The sequence below is a fragment of the Magallana gigas genome, chromosome 5, assembly GCF_963853765.1.
Source record: "Magallana gigas chromosome 5, xbMagGiga1.1, whole genome shotgun sequence".
Lineage (NCBI taxonomy): Eukaryota > Metazoa > Mollusca > Bivalvia > Ostreida > Ostreidae > Magallana > Magallana gigas.
The window spans coordinates 24,676,555-24,695,883 of NC_088857.1; the positions used below are offsets into that span (position 1 = coordinate 24,676,555).

At 35.2% G+C, this 19,329-nt stretch overlaps 1 protein-coding gene across 5 annotated transcripts in view; it reads right to left on the reverse strand.

Annotated features, from left to right (window-relative positions):
* LOC105335326 (signal transducer and activator of transcription 5B) overlaps nucleotides 1-19,329 on the reverse strand; it is a 179,915-nt gene that overhangs the window by 36,118 nt on the left and 124,468 nt on the right. For all 5 annotated transcript variants that reach the window (XR_010714000.1, XM_066084668.1, XM_066084669.1 and 2 more), the window contains 7 exons: nucleotides 17,326-17,487; nucleotides 16,962-17,096; nucleotides 14,307-14,442; nucleotides 13,809-13,850; nucleotides 12,373-12,459; nucleotides 6,645-6,737; nucleotides 5,550-5,685 (listed from right to left, as the gene is read on the reverse strand). Coding sequence is in view for 4 of the 5 variants with exons in the window: in XM_066084668.1 (XP_065940740.1) it covers nucleotides 5,550-5,685; nucleotides 6,645-6,737; nucleotides 12,373-12,459; nucleotides 13,809-13,850; nucleotides 14,307-14,442; nucleotides 16,962-17,096; nucleotides 17,326-17,487 (791 nt within the window). In the remaining variant the exon portion in view is untranslated. The remainder of the gene's footprint in view (nucleotides 1-5,549; nucleotides 5,686-6,644; nucleotides 6,738-12,372; nucleotides 12,460-13,808; nucleotides 13,851-14,306; nucleotides 14,443-16,961; nucleotides 17,097-17,325; nucleotides 17,488-19,329) is intronic.

Sequence of the window (19,329 nt, forward strand, 5' to 3'; positions counted from 1 at the left end):
TGACACCGGTTGTGTTAATAATCTTGCCCTAAGGCTGAGGTCTTTAAGGCAATTTCACTCCCTGTGTATATAAAGAGTACCGTTATACGAGTGATTATAGTTCATTGATTAATTATTGTCCAATTCTTTGATTATTGTTAGATAATTTTTTTAGGAAACGTATGTATGTCGTATATAGTCATTATCAAGTCGTACAAATGATCGATCTATTTCTAACAGTGTCTATGTAAAACAATAGCGTGTAACTGCATTACTGGATACAAAGTAAACAAGTTTCATCAAATCATAGTAATTGCTAAGCTTTCTGCACTTGAGATCCCCCTTTGAAGTCCGACACGAGACAGGTGCATGCTTATGACACCGGAAATTGTTAAACAAACATTGACCACGCGCCGAGTCAACAGGTGGCTGGTTACGTAATGGCGAATACACTGGCGATAGTCAGAGTGGATACTTATTTTAATGCTTGGGAATAAAATATTTCTGACAAAGTAAGTTTAGTTTTGCATAACACGCGATATCGGGAATTGTTTAAAATGCAAGCGACTTTGTAGAAGTTGCCGGTATTTGAAAATTTGATGCATAAGTATAAAGCGTAATTGTTTAAATGTTAAGCATTAATAATAATTGGTAGCAATATCGGTGACATCGTGGCATCATACACTGATAATGTTACTGCAGTTTTATAGGCCATTTTGAAGTGATAAGAACGACGTATGGTCTGAGATCGACGTATCATAGGATTTTGTTAAAATTTTGGGTAAAAATGGGCAATTCGACGAGTCGTCCGCATCGACGAGTCGTCGGGAAAATACGGTACTTATACTTTAATTCTATATGAAATAAAATTAATGCAATAAAAATTAATTTTTAGAGTGCTTCCGGTGACGACCGGAAGTTATGATGAACAAAACAAAATAGTTTGAAGACATCTACATCTATAGATCTATAATCCTACAAAGTCTGAATACCACAGTCCTAATCATTATTGAGACCTCAATGTCACAAGATTTTTTATGCGGGACAGGAAATGGACGACAGGAAATGAACTTTGGAAAAAATGAAATAAATTCCTGAGGATAAAGTTTTGATCTATCACTCCTGCAAATTTCAAGAAATTCTATCGACCCATCTCTGAGAAATCTTGTAGACAATAAATGGGGAACAAAATTCGTACCCAATTTTCGAGCCAAAGTAAGCTCCTAAGAATGGCGCCACTGGCGTAAAACAAAAACAATAGGATCAACTTCAAACTATGGTCTACCTATCCTGAAAATTTCATAGTGTGTACAAAATAGGTCGTAAAAATGAACAAAATGGCTGATTAATCGGTACCGGAAGTGACGACAAAAAAAATGATCAAAAATGTATTAAGTTCATATCAAGCCAAATCATCTGTGAAAAAATGTGGAAATCGGTCGAATAGTTTTCGAGAAATCGTCTGCACAAAATTTGTGGGGAAAAAAATAATAAGAAGAAACAGTACGAAAACTATAAGGTCTTCCGTTAGAAATGGAAGACCTTAATAATAATAAGAAACTGTACGAAAACTATAAGGTCTTCCGTTGGAAACGGAAGGCCTTAATTATTTATATAAAGGATATAAACCTACATCAAACTCTGAACCCCTTTGTGAGGCCTAAGAATCGTCCAGGGGCCAAAGTCTAAACAATTTGAAATAATCAGCAATATGTCAAAATGCTTGCATATAAGTAAAACCATATATCATAACATTTCATTTTTTGTGAAGAATTAAAATATTTTCCTTCATAAAGTTAAAATCCCAATGTGGCCCCACCCTACTCCTCAAGATTTTGATTTGAAAGAATTTAAACCTACATTGTCAGTAAATTTACTTTTCTGGGCAAATGGTTTTTAGAAAAAGATATTTTTACTTTTTTTCTATTTATATTACACTGTAAATTCCCCCCCCCCCCCACCCAGGGAGCATGATTTGAACAAACTTGATTCTACCCTACCTGAGAATGCTTTCACACAAGTTTCAGCTTTCATGGCTGATTAGTTTCTGAGAAGTAGATTTTAAAAAATTTACAATATAAATTCCAATGTGAAAGTTCGACCCCCCTCCAATGTGGCTCCACCTTCCCCCCGGAGTCAAGATTTTCACAAATTTGTATCTATACTACATAATGATGCTTCCACATAAGTTTCAGCTTTCCTGATTGATTAGTTTCTGAGATAAAGATTTTAAAAGATTTACACAATATTCCTATGTAAAGGTTTGGCCCCCCTCATTGTGGCTTCACCCTCTCCCGTAGTCATGATTTTCACAAATTTGTATCTACACTCTACACTACATAGGGATGCTTCCATCCAAGTTTCAGCTTTCCTGGCTGATTAGTTTCTGAGAAAAAAAAAATTTTTAATTTTTACTCTATATATTCCAATGTAAATCTTTGACCCCCATTGTGGCCCCATCTTATCCCCAGTGGACAATGATTTGTACAAATTTGAATTTACTCCTTTGAGGATGCTTCCACACAAGTTTCAGCTTTTCTGGCCAAATGGTTTTTCAGAAGTAAATTTTTAAGAGGTTTACACTATATATTCCATTGTTAAAGTATAGCCCCCCCCCCCCCATTGTGGCCCCACACTACCCCTGGGGGTCATGATTTTCACAACTTTAAATCAAATCTACACTACATGAGAAAGCTTCCACACAAGTTTCAGCTTTCCTTACTGATTGGTTTCTGAGAAGATTTTTAAAGATTTACTCTATTATACTATGTAAAACTTTGACTCCCCATTGTGGCCCCACCTTACCCCCAGGGACAATGATTTGAACAAACTTGAATCTACACTATCTGAGGATGCTTCCACACAAGTTTCAGCTTTTCTGACCAAATGGTTTTTGAGAAGAAGATTTTTGAAAAATAACAACAAATTTTCAATAATTCCTAATTATTTCCCCTTGAAAGAGAGCGTGGCCCTTCATTTAAAAAAAAATTGAATCCCCTTTATGCAATAATGCGAGCCAAGTTTAGCTAAAATTGGCCCAGTGGTTCTGGACAATATCAAATAATACAAAAGATTAAGGTGGTCAGTATCAACACAAACCAAAGAGTTTGGTGGTCAGTATCAATACACATCAAAGAGTTTGTTGGCCAGTATCAACATATAACAAAGAGTATGGTGGTCCGTATCAACACATACCAAAGATTTTAGTGGCCTTTATTAACACATACCCAAGATTTAGGTGGTCAGTATCAACACATACCAAAGAGTTTGGTGGTCAGTATCAATACATATCAAAGAGTTTGTTGGCCAGTATTGATACACATACTGAAGAGTATGGTTGCCAGGATTAACACATACCAAAGAATTGGTGGTCAGTATCAATACATATACCAAAGAGTTTGGTGGCCAGTGTAACGTACAGAGCTACTTGTACTGCCAGGGGAAGGGTTCGTGCCTGGTCTTTTCCAGGGACAGTGAGCACAACGGCCTGGACGACAGTCTGATCAGCCCCTATAGAGAACAATGGCTAGCCTCTCTGAGGAAAGCCTACTGTGACACACTGACAAGCCAAACGACTGCAATGCCTAACCTACAGTACCAAGAGGACAACCACTCTATGGCCTATCGAAAACACTTAACGCCGTTACGAACGGACGACCACTGTATTGACACAATACCTTTTATTATCTTACTGTCTTCTTCTCTCTTCAGCTGATTTCTAACTAAGCAGCCGACAGCTGATTCACTGTCGTATTTATACCCTTGTATCACGTGACATAAACAAAGGAACTAAAAGAAAAACCCGGACCGGGCCGAACCTCAAATATCCGGAATTATTACACTACCCACGCCTCCGATGACATGCGTCCCGCATGTGCACCAAGAGATCAAATACAAATTTATTTTTTTTTAAACTAATTTTAAGATTCATTTATTCATATAAAATAGTAATAATATCCAAACTCCAAATGTCAGGCAGACTAACTGTTCATGCTGACCAATTTAAAATTTTCCACACAACCTTTACTGAAATGTCAAACAAAACAACTCTGTCTTCTTCTATCTCCTCAATGTCAATCTCATTTAATTCATCACATACATCGAAATGGGACTTAAAGTCAATCCACGAGGAATTTCTATCATATTTGTCTGGCTTAACACAACTACTTTTAGACTTGTCTGTTCGAGCTGTACCAGTGCCCCGGCGAGTCGTAACATTACTCTCCCTTGGTAAATTGTAATCATATCTGGGTAGATCTGCATGATAGGGTGTACTAGTAAAAGAGGATCTATCTGTCATTCTATCAACACGTCTATCAGGATCTAGGGGGCTTTCAGGCCTTTGATTTTCTATGGTGTCTGTCCTACTGTTTTTAGGCCTTGCACCCTGTTCCAAGTAGTCTTGATCTTCTGTGGAATTCCGCATATTTTCAGGTAAACCTGAATCTCTTGCGGCTTTACTCCTACTTTTATTTATGCTCTCCTGAAGTCTATTAAACTCATCTTCCAGCCCCATTAATTCATCTTGCAGATCTGTCATCATGTCAAAATATGCCACCCAATATAATGATACAATCTAACTAACAATATATAAACAAAGCAAATAAAACAATGCAAGTGTATCTGATTGTTAACCCAAAATCCCGACGCTGCCATCAAATTTCTGTAACGTACCGAGCTACTTGTACTGCCAGGGGAAGGGTTCGTGCCTGGTCTTTTCCAGGGTTTTGGGTGTACACTAACAAAGTTTTATAATGTAATGATTTTCTATTGATTATCAAAAATGATTGGTATAGCCTAACCTTACTTAGGTTAATAATCAACAAGTAATTTCAGGGAATCTAGAATATTTACAAACAAAACAAGGGGTATAATGAATATATATAATTGACACTGTGTGTGATGTACTGGTGCTGCCTTGTTCAGGTCGGACAGTACACACCCACAGTGACAATCCACTGAGGTCAACCACTCAGCTAAAATGACTGACCGTCCTCAGATTACCGCATATACTGTAGGCTGCCTTATTCAGGACGGACAGTATATGTGGTAGCCCTTCAACCACTGTGCACACTGTAGGCTGCCTTATTCAGGACGGACAGTGAGCACAACGGCCTGGACGACAGTCTGATCAGCCCCTATAGAGAACAATGGCTAGCCTCTCTGAGGAAAGCCTACTGTGACACACTGACAAGCCAAACGACTGCAATGCCTAACCTACAGTACCAAGAGGACAACCACTCTATGGCCTATCGAAAACACTTAACGCCGTTACGAACGGACGACCACTGTATTGACACAATACCTTTTATCATCTTACTGTCTTCTTCTCTCTTCAGCTGATTTCTAACTAAGCAGCCGACAGCTGATTCACTGTCGTATTTATACCCTTGTATCACGTGACATAAACAAAGGAACTAAAAGAAAAACCCGGACCGGGCCGAACCTCAAATATCCGGAATAATTACAGCCAGTATCAATATAAAGCAAAGAGTTAAGTGGTCAGTATCAACACATACACCAAAGAGTTTGGTGGTCAGTATCAACATATACCCAGTATCAACACATACCAAAGAGTTTGGTGGCCAAGTACTGTTTATTCTCCTGGGTCAGGCCACGCTCTGTCAGCGAGCGGAACTTGACATCAAGCATGTGCACCAGCTCGGACCACTGCACCTGGTCAGGGACTGCAAATGGCATCCTGCCCTATAAAGGCATCAAAACAAAGCAATAAGACCACTGGTTCAAATTTTGGATACAAGAAATTTGGAAATAGTTATTTACAACAATCTTCATGATTCTTCAGTTGAACAAAAAATCTACACAAGCATACTTTACTAATTATTACTACATCACATTTAGCCTAAAAACTAGCTATAAGTATTTGTGTCTATTGTGTTTTGGTATGTAATAGACATAATACATAATTATGTCTTAATGATACATGCATGAACCAAGACACAAAGTTCATGTAACTTGAAAGTTTAGAGAAATGTCCTTTTTATATTTTTTTTTAGAAAACTGCTTATTATGTTATAGAAATTTAAATTGCAAGACCTTTCAAAATTATTTCTATAGTCTGTCCAAAGTTATTGCTTCCATCACTTTTTGATGATTTTTAATAAAAATACACATACCTGTGAAAGAAGTACAGTTTAAATCAATGAAATGGAAAATATCCAAGATATCTTCATTGACAAATTATCCCTTTTCACTCATAAAATTTTGCAGGAACGAAAACAAATTTCTTACGGAGATTTATAATGGGAAATGTTTACATCTTTTCTCCATTCGGAAGTACTCGGGACACCTATTGTTATCATCCGGGCCTATTAATTGCTAATGCAATGCAAAATCTCCATAGACTTTTTATTTTGGGATGTGTATTGAAACCTGAAGCAGTAGAGGGGGTATTTCAAAACAGATAATCTGGACATTTTTCATATTAGTGGATGAACGTAGTTTAAGCACAAAGGTATTCATTATTATCGAAATATCAATCAAAAAGTGGTGGAAGCAAAAACTCGGGACAGAGTATAGCCATGATTATTTTGCTCTGCTCTGTATAACAAATATAACAATTTTAAGAATTTCTTTTTTCCAACAGATGAATAATCCCAGTCCAACTTATATACTGTAAGTGAAATTTCAACAATATTACTCACTGGTTCACTAAACTGGTTGTCCCACAAGACAGTTGCTACAGCATTACATTCCTGGTTGCCATGAACAGTAACAACAACAGGGAGGGAGATAGTCTGCAAAATAGAACAGCCTTTTAATGCTACAATCTACTAGTCCAGATCAACAGGACTGAAATTCTATATTGATACCACAACTTGGTCCACTGCTTCGCATTTCAATTTTTACTGTCTGATTTGGAAAACAGCTTAAGCCTCAGTCACAACTGGCCCTACATGTTTGGTAAACGTGCATGTGCTATTGGTATTGCCAGTCGTGGCTCCCGTGGCTGATCGTAGCATTAAAAATCGTGTTGAAGTGATTGAAAGTGCAACGTAAGACAAACGGATGGTTGACGTGCCAGTCGTAGGTGTCACGTACATTTTTGTTTGAAGACGGGCTATCACTTGCAACGTACGATGATCGTAGGAACCGTACCTGTGTCTTACGATAATCGTGCAACAAACGTGATTTCCCTTGCAAACGAGAGTAATAACATTCACGTCGTAGGTCACTTGCATGTAAATCATACCAACATGTTACTGTGCCTCCCGATAGCCTTCGGACAATTATTAGTTTTGACATTAAATAAAGAACTTCTTTTTCTATAATTACTGAAATAAATCTAAGTGTAAGCAAGTGAATATTGAAACATCCAAAGAACTCGAAGAAAAAGAAGACAATTATTCTGTAATTGCTGCTTCATGAATAGACTAGCTATATTAAACCTTGACGACACAAATAAAGAGTGTTTTGAACACATAATTCATCTTTTGTATCTATTACCACAAAAGATAAAAAAAAAATCTCTGAAATCTAATTTCAGCAAATTATTTCAGCAAATTAATCATCAAATGATAATTTTCCTCGCCAATGTTATATCTTTAAATGCTGTTGCATTTTTGTTAATTATTTCTCAAACTTTACAATATCTTAGAAAAAAAAGAAACTTTTAATTGAAAGTAAAAATCCATAACAAATAACAGTGTACTTTGCTTTTACAAATTAAAGTTAATAAATTGAATATTAAAAGAGTGACACCATTTACACTTCAATCATTTTAAAAATCAAAGCCTACAAATTATTTTCTGGTATTCAGACTTCAATATCATTATGAAAACATATTTTAAAAAGTTTTAATGGTCATAAGAGATGATATTCAATATTTTTTAAAACGGAGAAAGTATCTGTTAACAAACAAAATGATCATGCTCAAGTAATAACTAGCATTATGGCTATCTGTGTGTTTTATCAAAAACTGTGTGCCAAGTTTTTGCGCCAAGTCCTTCAACATCTTCCTCAAGTAGGATGTGTTGGAGTTTTGTGAAGATGGTTCTAGTTAAAAATATAAAATTGTCCTGTGCATTAATATCATTTCTCCTCACTCCAAAAATGTATATGATTCTTTCTTAGCACGCTTGCGAGTCAAAGTGATTGGGAACTCTTTTGCCTTTTCTCTCCAATCTACTTCAATATCAAGTTCACTCTTGTCCTACTTTTCTTCTTAGACCTTCCACCTTTTTCAGTTTTCTTAAAAAGAACGTGTTTGTTTGTTTGGCTTTTGTTTTTAGAGGGGGATTAATAGAAGCTTTGATTGGATTTTGATGAATGGTAAAACTTTCGATTCTCTTAACCTTATGGGGATTTTTTTAATAAACATTTTTTATATCTATCTTGTTTATGGGCGATTCGCACGCACCACGAGCAGTTGGTGTACACATGATGTAAGTATGAGGTACATGTACTGTACGTTTCATTTATATGTTGATGGTGAGCACAGGCGACTTGCATTAACGTACAAGTAATGCAAGAGACAAGTGAGATCCCCTTATGTCATCACCTTTACGAGGCATCACCTGTATGAGACCACCTTTATCATATTATATGAAAATCATAGTTAATGATCTTGGATATTCATGGATACTGTTTTGAAACAATATCATATACAGAGGGTTCCATTTAATCTGATAGCGATTAATTGAAAAATTCGGTTAATCTGATATAATATCAAAACACCGAAACATTTTTTATATATCCCTTTATATTTTTTCCTGATAATCATTTCGGTTAATCTGATAGGATTGTGACCGTTTAATAATTTTTTTTCATTTCATCATATCAAAACACCGAAACATTTTTTATATATCCCTTTATATTTTTTCCTGATAATCATTTCGGTTAATCTGATAGGATTGTGACCGTTTAATAATTTTTTTTCATGCATATTTAATTATTTAAGAACATTTTATATAACAGAAAAAGAATTAAGTGCAGGTGAAAAGAGGAACTGTTTAGACAATTAGCCATTTCCTCTTACTACTTCCTGTCAAAATGGCGGCAACTTTGAAACCATTGTAATAAATAGAAACATTTTCTTTAGAGCATTAACAAACAAAATAAAGACTAAAGTGCTATTTCATTGCTAATGCAAGGTAACTTATTTCATTTCAAACTATTGACATACAGATTATATCTTTCCATTGATTACTTATATCTTGAAACAAGTTACATTTTATTCTATACCAAAATCAAAGACCACAAAGCGCTAAATCGGTTAATCTAATATTCGGTTAATCTAATAATTTTTCTCCGACAAATTGACTATCAGATTAAGCGGAACCCTCTGTATCATATGTTAAAAAATTGTATGACAATCATATGTTCATTTTATACGTTATTGTAAGATACAATGTTTATCAATACAATAACATAAAAATACGATATTATATCCTATGATACTTACAACATATATTATATAATACAATACTATAATAAATAATGATGCAATATGATATTGTTACATATGATATGACATTGTATCGTGCAATACATTTTTGTATCATTTAATCACATAATGCAATACCATACTAAATAATATATGATACAATATAGAATTATATGATACAATACCATATCACATAAAACATCACAGTATTCTAACACATCATATTATATTGTATAATACAGTATGATATTGTATTGTATGGGATTGTATCATATGATACAATCCCATATAATATGATACATATTACATATTATACAATATCATATCATATGATACCCAATATCATACATTGCAATATCATATGAAACAATAGCATTTGATAAAATAACATTTAATACAATATCATATTTAATATTGTATTATAATATACAATACTATACATAACAATACATAACAATATGATGATACAATATCATATCCTAATGTACAAAAATTGATATAATATCATATTGTATCATATATCTTTTACACTAAATATATGATATAATATTCTATTATATAAAACAATACTATACAAATATTGACTGGGTTTGAGGGCAACATTGATTATATTAGCCCCTTAGGGATGAAAAATTGCCTGACGCGAAGCGGAGGGCAATATTTTCATCCCAAGGGGGCTAATATAATCAATGTTGCCCGAAAACACAGTCAACATTTGTTTTGTTATATGAAGAAACAAACCAAAATTTAACAAAGTAATTGAAAATATAGATTGCCGTAATTTTCTCAGGTCAACAAAGAGTCACATTCAATTTTGTGCAAAGTTCATATCAAAATATCCTCGGCATCAAAGTCACTAGTGATATTCCGCCAACCGAAAGAATTAACACGCAGATGTTCTACTTGATTTTACTTCACAGTAATTCGCAAATCCTTATATCCTTTATGATAGCAAACCGTCGCATTGCGCGTCCGTTGTTTACTTGCCTTGACTGACTGTCTATTATGACGTCACCTGTTTTGGAGTCGCGAAGAGTTATTTACGTCATCGTTTACAAAGCAACAAATCAGAGGCGATTATTTGAAAAAGAGGGAATGTTCTCTAGATATTATTCCTAGCCGGTCAATATCAAGAAAATATTGACCGGTCAATATTTTTCGGACGAGCTAATATTACAATTATTGACTATTCATCTATATAGAGTTATATAGTGAGAATATACTACTGAATATAACAATGTTTCATATTATACAATACTATATCATAGGAATCATGTTATATCAGTTAACAACAAACACATCTATAAAGCAGGTTTGAGTAAGGTATGAGACTTTTTTACCATTCTTGATAATGGAGATCAGGCTCTGCATCTGAAGCTCCCTCTGCGATTCATTCATATTATAGTTAAATCAACTAAGCATGCAAGTTTGAAATAGTACTATTTTCTATAAAACATGTGACCTGATCAAAAAAACTAAACCTCATCCAGCATCCGTAACCTGTGGCTCAGATTCAGCATTAAAGCCTGTCAGATGCATCAGTTTCATAAGATGCATCATCCATGCAAGTTTGGCGAAGTTAGGACCAGTAGTGTCTAAGATATAATTATCAGAGGGCACCTGCTCCAAAAACTTTACCAGCTCCAAAAACCTTAACCTCCTCTAGCATCCAAAACCTATGGCTCAAATTCAGCAATAATGCTTGTCAGTTGCATCAGTATCATAAGCAAACTATCCATGCAAGTTTGGTGAAGTAAGGACCAGTAATAACTAAGATATAATCATCACAGGGCACCTGCTACAAAAACTTTCACAAGCTCTAAAAACCTTATTACCTCCTCCATCATCTGAAACCTATGGCTCAAATTCAGCAATAATGCTTGTCAGGTGCATCAGTATCATAAGCAAACTATCCATGCAAGTTTGGCGAAGTTAGAACCAGTAGTGTCTAAGATATAATTATCAGAGGGCACCTGCTCCAAAAACTTTACCAGCTCCAAAAACCTTAACCTCCTCTAGCATCCAAAACCTATGGCTCAAATTCAGCAATAATGCTTGTCAGGTGCATCAGTATCATAAGCAAACTATCCATGCAAGTTTGGTGAAGTAAGGACCAGTAATAACTAAGATATAATCATCACAGGGCACCTGCTACAAAAACTTTCACAAGCTCTAAAAACCTTATTACCTCCTCCAGCATCTGAAACCTATGGCTCAAATTCAGCAATCATGCCTGTCAGGTGCATCAGTATCATAAGCAAACCATCCATGCAAGTTTGGTGAAGTTAGGACCAGTAATAACTAAGATATAATCATCAGAGGGCACCTGCTCGAAATTTTTAACAAGCTCCAAATACCTTAACCTCCTCTAGCATCCAAAACCTATGGCTTAGATTCAGCATCCAAGCCTGTCAGGTGCATCAGTATCATAAGCAAACCATCCATGCAAGGTTGGTGAAGTTATGACCAGTTATACTTAAGATATAATCATCAGAAGGCACCTGCTTTAAAATCTTTAACCAGCTCTAACAACATTAACCTCCTCCAGCATCTGAAACCTATGGCTCAAATTCAACAATCAAGCCTGTCTGGTGCATCAGTATCATAAGAGGCACAATCCATGCAAGTTTAGTGAAGTTAGGACCAGTAGTAACTTAGACATTGCTATCAAAGGGCACCTGCACCAAAAACTTTAACCTTCTCAAAAAACCTTATCCTCCACCAGCAACTGAAATTCATGGCCCAGATTCGGCATCCAAGTCTTTCAAGTCCCTAAAAAGATCCAGATGCATCAGCCATGCAAGTTTGGTGAAGAAAAGACAGTCAAGTAATAACTTATATACAGGACCTGCAACAAAAACTTTAACATGCTAATGCCACGGGTATAGCATAAGCTCCCCCCGACTTATTGGTGAGCTAAAAACAAATTGCATGTAAACAATCTCAAAACAGCAGAGTACTTGACTGTAATTCAAAGTGACACTTACCCATACTTCAAACTGTAATTCATTCACTGTCATTCCAAGATGGAAAGAGCTTTGGAACAAGATGCAAAATTTCTCCTCTGTGACAGCCTGCAAAATCAGTAACTTGGCATGAAATCTAAAAGATTAAATTAATGATGAAATCTGTATAGGCACAGTATGTAATATGTTTGTGAAACACTTCATCCATGTTCAAATGTTCACATACCATGTCATAAAAAAAAATCTTAAACAGCTTGATAAACATACTGTATGTATGCATTAAATTGTACATCTATAACAAGAGGCCCAGGGACCACATCGCTCACCTGAGCAATTGCCTTAACTCTTATCTAATTAGCATTACATTTTCAAAATCAAAACATCTTGACAACTAAGTACAGTAGATTTTGCTAAAACAATTTCCTCTTTTGTTGTTGTACCTGAAAGAAGATTTTTCTCTATTCCTATATACCCCCCCCCCCCCCTACACACTTTATGGCCCCACTTTCCTCTAGGGATTCATAGTTTGATCAAGTTTTAATCTGCATAACACATGCTTTCAAACAAGTTACTGCTTTTTGGACTGAAAACTTTCCCAGAATATTTTTAAAGATTTTCTCTATATATTCCTATGTAAAAATTCATCCTCTATTGTTGCCCCACCCTACCCCCAGGGACCATGATTTAAACAAACTTGAATCAACACTATCTGAGGATGCTTCCTCTCCAATTTGAGCTATGTAGAAATTCATCCCCTGTTTTGGCCCAACCATACCACCAGGGATCATGATTTAAACAAACTTGAATCTACACTATCTGAAGATGCTTCCACTCAAATTTGAGCTTTTTGGTCTAATAGTTTTTGAGAAGAAAATTTTAAAGAAAATTCTTTATATTGTGGCCCCACCCTACCCCGGTGGACCATGATTTGAACAAAATTGATTCAGCACTACTTGAAGATGCCTCCACACAAGTTTTTCTGGTCAAATAGTTTTTGAGTAGAGGATTTTTAAAAAATCTCTCTATACAATCCTCCATCCCCCAATTTTGGCCCCACCCTATCCCCGGGGACCATGATTTGAACAAACTTGAATCTACACTACCTGAGGTTGCTTCAATACAAGTTACAGCTTTTCTGGCCAAATAGTTTTTGAGAAAAAGATTTTTGAAAAATACCAACAAATTTTCAATAATTCTAAATTATCTCCCCTTTAAAGAGGGTGTGGTTCTTCATTTGAACAAACTTGAATCCCTTTCACCCAGTAATGCTTTGTGCCAAGTTTGGTTGAAATCTGCTCAGTGGTTCTGGAGAAAAAGATGAAAATGTGAAAAGTTTACAACAATGACAACACTAATGCCAACGATGACAGACAACGGACAAATTAGCTCAATTGAGCTTTCAGCTCAGGCGAGCTAAAAATGAAGTCGATTTCTTAAAACGAAAATCTATAACTCACCTCAGTTCCTCTCTTCTCAGCCCTCTTAATGCTTTTCAAAATCTAGAGGAGGAAAACAAATAATGTTTTATCAATGATATTTTATGTATTTTAATTAGAAGAAAAAATGTTTGTAAAAAAATATTAAATAAACACATCTTTATATGTTTAATATTATGATAATGCATGGGTAAATGATATTTCCTAAATTAAATTTATTACCGATTTCTTTCTTTAATGCATCAGTTACTTTCAATTTGTTCCAAAAAAATAAGAGTGAAATCTTGCTATGTCTCTGAACTCAATGCTGAGTAAAGTGTATGGGTAAAATCTTGCCGTGTCTTTGAACTCAATGCTGAATAAAATATATGGGTAAAATCTTGCCACGTTTCTGAACTCAATGCTGAATAAAATATATAGGTAAAATCTTGGCATGTTTCTGATCTTCATGCTGAGTAAAATATAAGGGTAAAATCTTCTGAACTCATTGCAGAGTAAAATATCAGAATATAATCTTGCCATGTTCCTGAACTCAATGCTGAGCTCGCCTTTCTGCTGGTGGAACTCCATAAGGCCTGAGTTGTTCAGGATCTTCCCACAGCTGTTGTCAGGGCGACGATTGGGGCCCCTCAGCAGGAGTTTGGCCTGGGATTCACTGCAGTGAGAAACCAGAGCATGTGGGTGCAAAGATTGTTAAGTAAAGCACATGCAGCGATTATAAATTTCCTTTGAGATTATTATCTCCGAGGCATCATACTTACTTGTAAGAGTTTATGTTAGCTACTCATTTCGGAATTTGTTGACACCCCAGAGTCAAATTTTAAACACTCCCCATACTTTAACAGTGCTGTAAACAGCTGACTCTTCTACCTGAAGCTGCAGCCATTAAAAATAATGTTTTAAAGGTCAAAAACTTCAGATCTACTTGACCTAAAGGTTCAAAGGGATGTTTACACAAAGTTTGTAAAACAATCCAATATCCCACGTAGAAACAAGTCTCCTCTTTGGAGGATGAGCAATGAACAGTTTCTCCAAACTTTTTGTCTGACCAACACCTACACCATCCCAGCCAGAATGAACAGCAGCTTTCCTGTAGGAACTGGCACGATAAAGAACCCCTTATGATAAATATTCCTTTAAACAGAAGCACTAGTCTAAATTCCTATATGTAGATTTGAGGATTTACATTAAAAGAAATCTGAATAGCAATTGAATAAAATAATTTTTCCGAACCTTTGTATTTTTGCATTAAAACCCGAAAATGTGGTTATTTTTAATCTCTACTAGACTGCTATAGCTGTCCGATGCTTGGTAAATATTGTCCGATCTATGGTGAAATAGTTCAACACTTCAATAATTTGCTTTATTTTCTACATTTTTAACAATTTCACAATTTTTTCTCCCGTAATTAAGCAAGGGGAAAACCTGTAACTTTTAAAACAAGTTTTATTTATATTTGGACGATATTTGATGCGTGAACAAAGGGAAAAAACCAAAGGTGTCCGATGCATGGTGAAATCACCCTACTTGTTGTAAACAGGACACTGAAAAATACCTGGTTATCAACAAATGAATGTTAAAAGTGATAAATATGTTATGAATTTATTTAGTAACAAAAAAAAAAAAACAACAGCGAGGGAAAGAGACTCTGATTGCCAGAACATGATTTATAATCATGAAGTAGGAAGGAAATTATTGTTGAATAATTTCAAATAGGAACAATCTTTTGAATAAGGATTTAAGAAAACATAAAATTCAAAGATTTTCATTCGATTATTTTCTTCTAGCTATGTAGGAGGAGCCAAGTAGCATGCGGTGCATGGCGTGATCTGTACTGTTATACCTAAACTGATTGACAGGCTAAGCACATTGAGTCCTGAAATGAAATCCTGCTCAAATGACTGACTATAGAAACCCAAAAGTGAAATAATAAAGTACAGTGATAAAACTTTAATCTAAATTTTTATAATTAACACACAAGTTCTCTCTCTCTCTCTCTCTCTCTTTCTCTCTCTCTCTCTCTCTAACATACAAATATTTTAACATTTGAATAAGAACTACTAAGGGTAGCATGCAGTAATGTGGTCAGCAGCTAAATGTACATTTGGCATCCAAAAATTATATATTTATTTCTAGTTACGGGATAATGTATACGGATTTAAATGATTTGAAATTCTTTGTTTAATGATTGTCTTCTTTCGATTAGAAGTTTACGCTAAAAAGTCATGTTTATTATAGACGGTGTACTTTCTCCTTCTTTGTGTATGTGTACAGATAAAAATATGTTGTCTGTCTGGGATCAAGAAATACCTCCGAAGTATACACATGGAACTATACACATGATTGGGTGACTGCAACAAGGTGTGAAAACTGATGCTTGTGTATATGTGTTTGAGCCTAGGAATAAACATATCTAAACATTGGGGAAACACACTGTTAAAACAAAGTCTGAATTTTCACTTTTGGGAAGAGAGCTAGAGATACATAACTTAATGTTTTACATAAAGTATATCCGAATTTTGTGGTCGATCCATTTTGACCCAATACTTTACAGAGCTGCGGAGTGAAAAATAGTAAAAGAACTGAGGATACATAATGAACCACGAGGTTGATGTTCCTCACCGGGAACTTAATTAACGTTTGCCTCTATTTGGGGCCTCTCCAGTTTCTCTAGAACTCTCAGAAATGTGTTTTTCTTTATTTATATCTTTACCCATCATGAAGGGACGAAACAAAGTACTGCCGCATATTAAAAACTTTCTTCTTGATGTAGTAACGTCTTATCAATATGGCACTGAGAATGAAGATGAGCATGCGCTGTAGTAGGGGGTGCTGTTAAGGTTTTGGGAGTGTTTAAAGTTTGGCTCGGCCGTGGTAACAAATTTCAGAATGAGTAGCTAACGTTAGCTCAGACAGGTAAGTATGATGCGAAGGAGATGAAAACCGTGATGCCTGCGATTAATTATGAAGGTTTAAGTAATAAACTGGTCCATATTAGAGATACACCATCATTTTTAAGTAATTTTTTAAACTCATTACAATGACAATCTCTGTACAATTAAAGTCCCGTCCATTCTGTTACATTGATTTAATTCTATATTATTATGGACTAAAAAATTACCAAACTTTTTGAGATGTACTAAAACATGGCCACAACGTTGTAGCACCACCAACCTAATAATGGAGGCAGTCACAGTGGGAGGGGTGAGATGAATGGTCAGTCGTCCACCCACCAGCAGCCGTACCCGGGCACTGAACCTCGAGTCTCTCTTCAACACTTGAGGAGGCTGATGTTCCACAATAAAGGTACTAAAATTATATTATCTTGATCAGTAGACATTCCTGAATACAAACATTAGTATGTTAAAATAGATTCACCAAAAATAAAAATAGGATTTGCACTTATTATATTGACATACAAATTTGGTTCTACTTTACAAACTTTACAAGACAAGGGCCACAAAAGGCAGGGTTTCCCTTTGTCAAAACCAAAAAATTTTGCATTTGCACACAAAAGTTAAGTTTGTATAATCTGTACCTTGTAACAATGGAAGACAGAATGCTGGTTATTTTGTTGTTGAGAGTGGACACAGCATCTTCCTTTCCATCGGGCAATTGTAGTGGAATGCGACTACATAGTCCCTCCAGCTTTAACACCTGTTGTCTGCTTCTCCATACAAGGTCCACAGTTGACTCCACCCTGATTTAAGTAATTATATATCAACTAGTCAGAAAATCAAAGGCCGGAACAGCCACAAAGGCGTTGAGCTGACATTTTCTTTTACCGTATTTTTCGGGGCATAGGCCGGTATTTTTTTCCTCCGATGAGCGAGCCCCGGCCTATCCCCCGGGATCGGCTATTCTTAGACTCAAAGTTAAAAAAATTTAACAGTAAAATATAAAATCCACTGTTTTTATCCGTTGTACTGTTGTAGCAATTTATTATGAGGGTTGGTTTTTTTTCATCCGTTTGAACTATTGTTCGATAGTTGTCCCGTTGATAGTTTTTGTAATGACATCGTGAGTAATAAAATGTACAGTACTGTACAAGGTATTTCTTTACAATCCCAATCAAAAGAATTTTTTTCCCACGTTCGTGTATGAACCCTGGAAACTATTATTGCGTAGTAAAAAAGAAAACGAAACCGAGTAGAATGTAATATGACAGAATTTTGGTGAATTCTTCATGTCTGCGTTCATAGGAATCACTGGTCTTTGGTGTAGAATAAATCAAATGCTATGTGTTTTTACAATTAATTTTCTGTTGGATGAAATAACGGTATTCTGGTGTCGTGTGTATATACAAAGGTGTGAAACCCGTGACTAAAACACAGCCTGAGGGCACGTAGCCTAGTGAACACCGTTACACTTCATTGCATTAACTGTGTTTTTAACATTACAACTTCTCTGCATAACGACAAGTCACTATTTAATTAATTAATGGAAAGAACACAAATGTTTGGTATTTCGTTTTCTCATTCATAGCGATTACGGGGGATATAACTCTATTTGAATATGAAACCACGTGTTGAGCTAATGGACGCCATACCCCGTATTTACAAGTAGCTTTCAAAGTATAACTTGATTAAATGAGATTTAGCAATAAGGTGTTGATAAAATATAAAAGGTTTGGTAAAATATTATACTTAGTTCTACCAGACAGAACCACAGAGGTTGGTGTTGCAATTAAATTTACACTATGTAAAATTACGATACACAACGATACACCGACGAATAAGGAAGAGACCAAACAGCCACAAAACACAGATTAATTTTTAAAAATTGCTTGAAATATATATGTTAAGCAAATTTAATAACTTTGATTACTCTTTTGACTTTCTACATCGATATTCTGAAAGTATATACTTAATACGGTGACTTTCTTAATCATCGGTCATACTTTCACTATAGTAATCATCGATTGAAAATCGGCTTATCCCCCAATTAGGCTAGTCTAAGGATTTTTCTTGAATTTTGTCTAAAAATTAGCAATTCGGCCTATGCCCCACATCGACATATGCCCCGAAAAATACGGTATATAGATATCATTAATTTGAATTTCTGTACTAATAGTCGTATATCAAATAATATTAGAATAAAAATGTAAAAGAATTATGTTTTGTGCTGCTTTAAAAAAATCAAAGGCCTGAAGGGCCTAAGAGTCGACCAGCTCTCAGCATGTTGTCAATATTTTGATGGAAATTTTTCATTATATTGTCAGTAATAAAATTTCTTTTCTGTCTTTTGTAAATAAATTAAACATATATAGGTAATCAATGATTACAAAGCTTATCGTGGCAGACATCACCTTTATTATATTATATGATAATCATAGTTAAAATAAAATTCAATGATTTTTATTAAAGGGAATTAACACTTTCCACATTTTTATGACATTATGCTTAATAAGTTGAACCATGTTTTTCTTTTTTGGCCCTATACGTGTTGGTTCGATTTTTCCTTATCCTATTCTTAATAATTTAAATAAAAACACACTGCATTGTTGGATATTTAGATGAGCTGGGGGGAATGAAAAATCTAA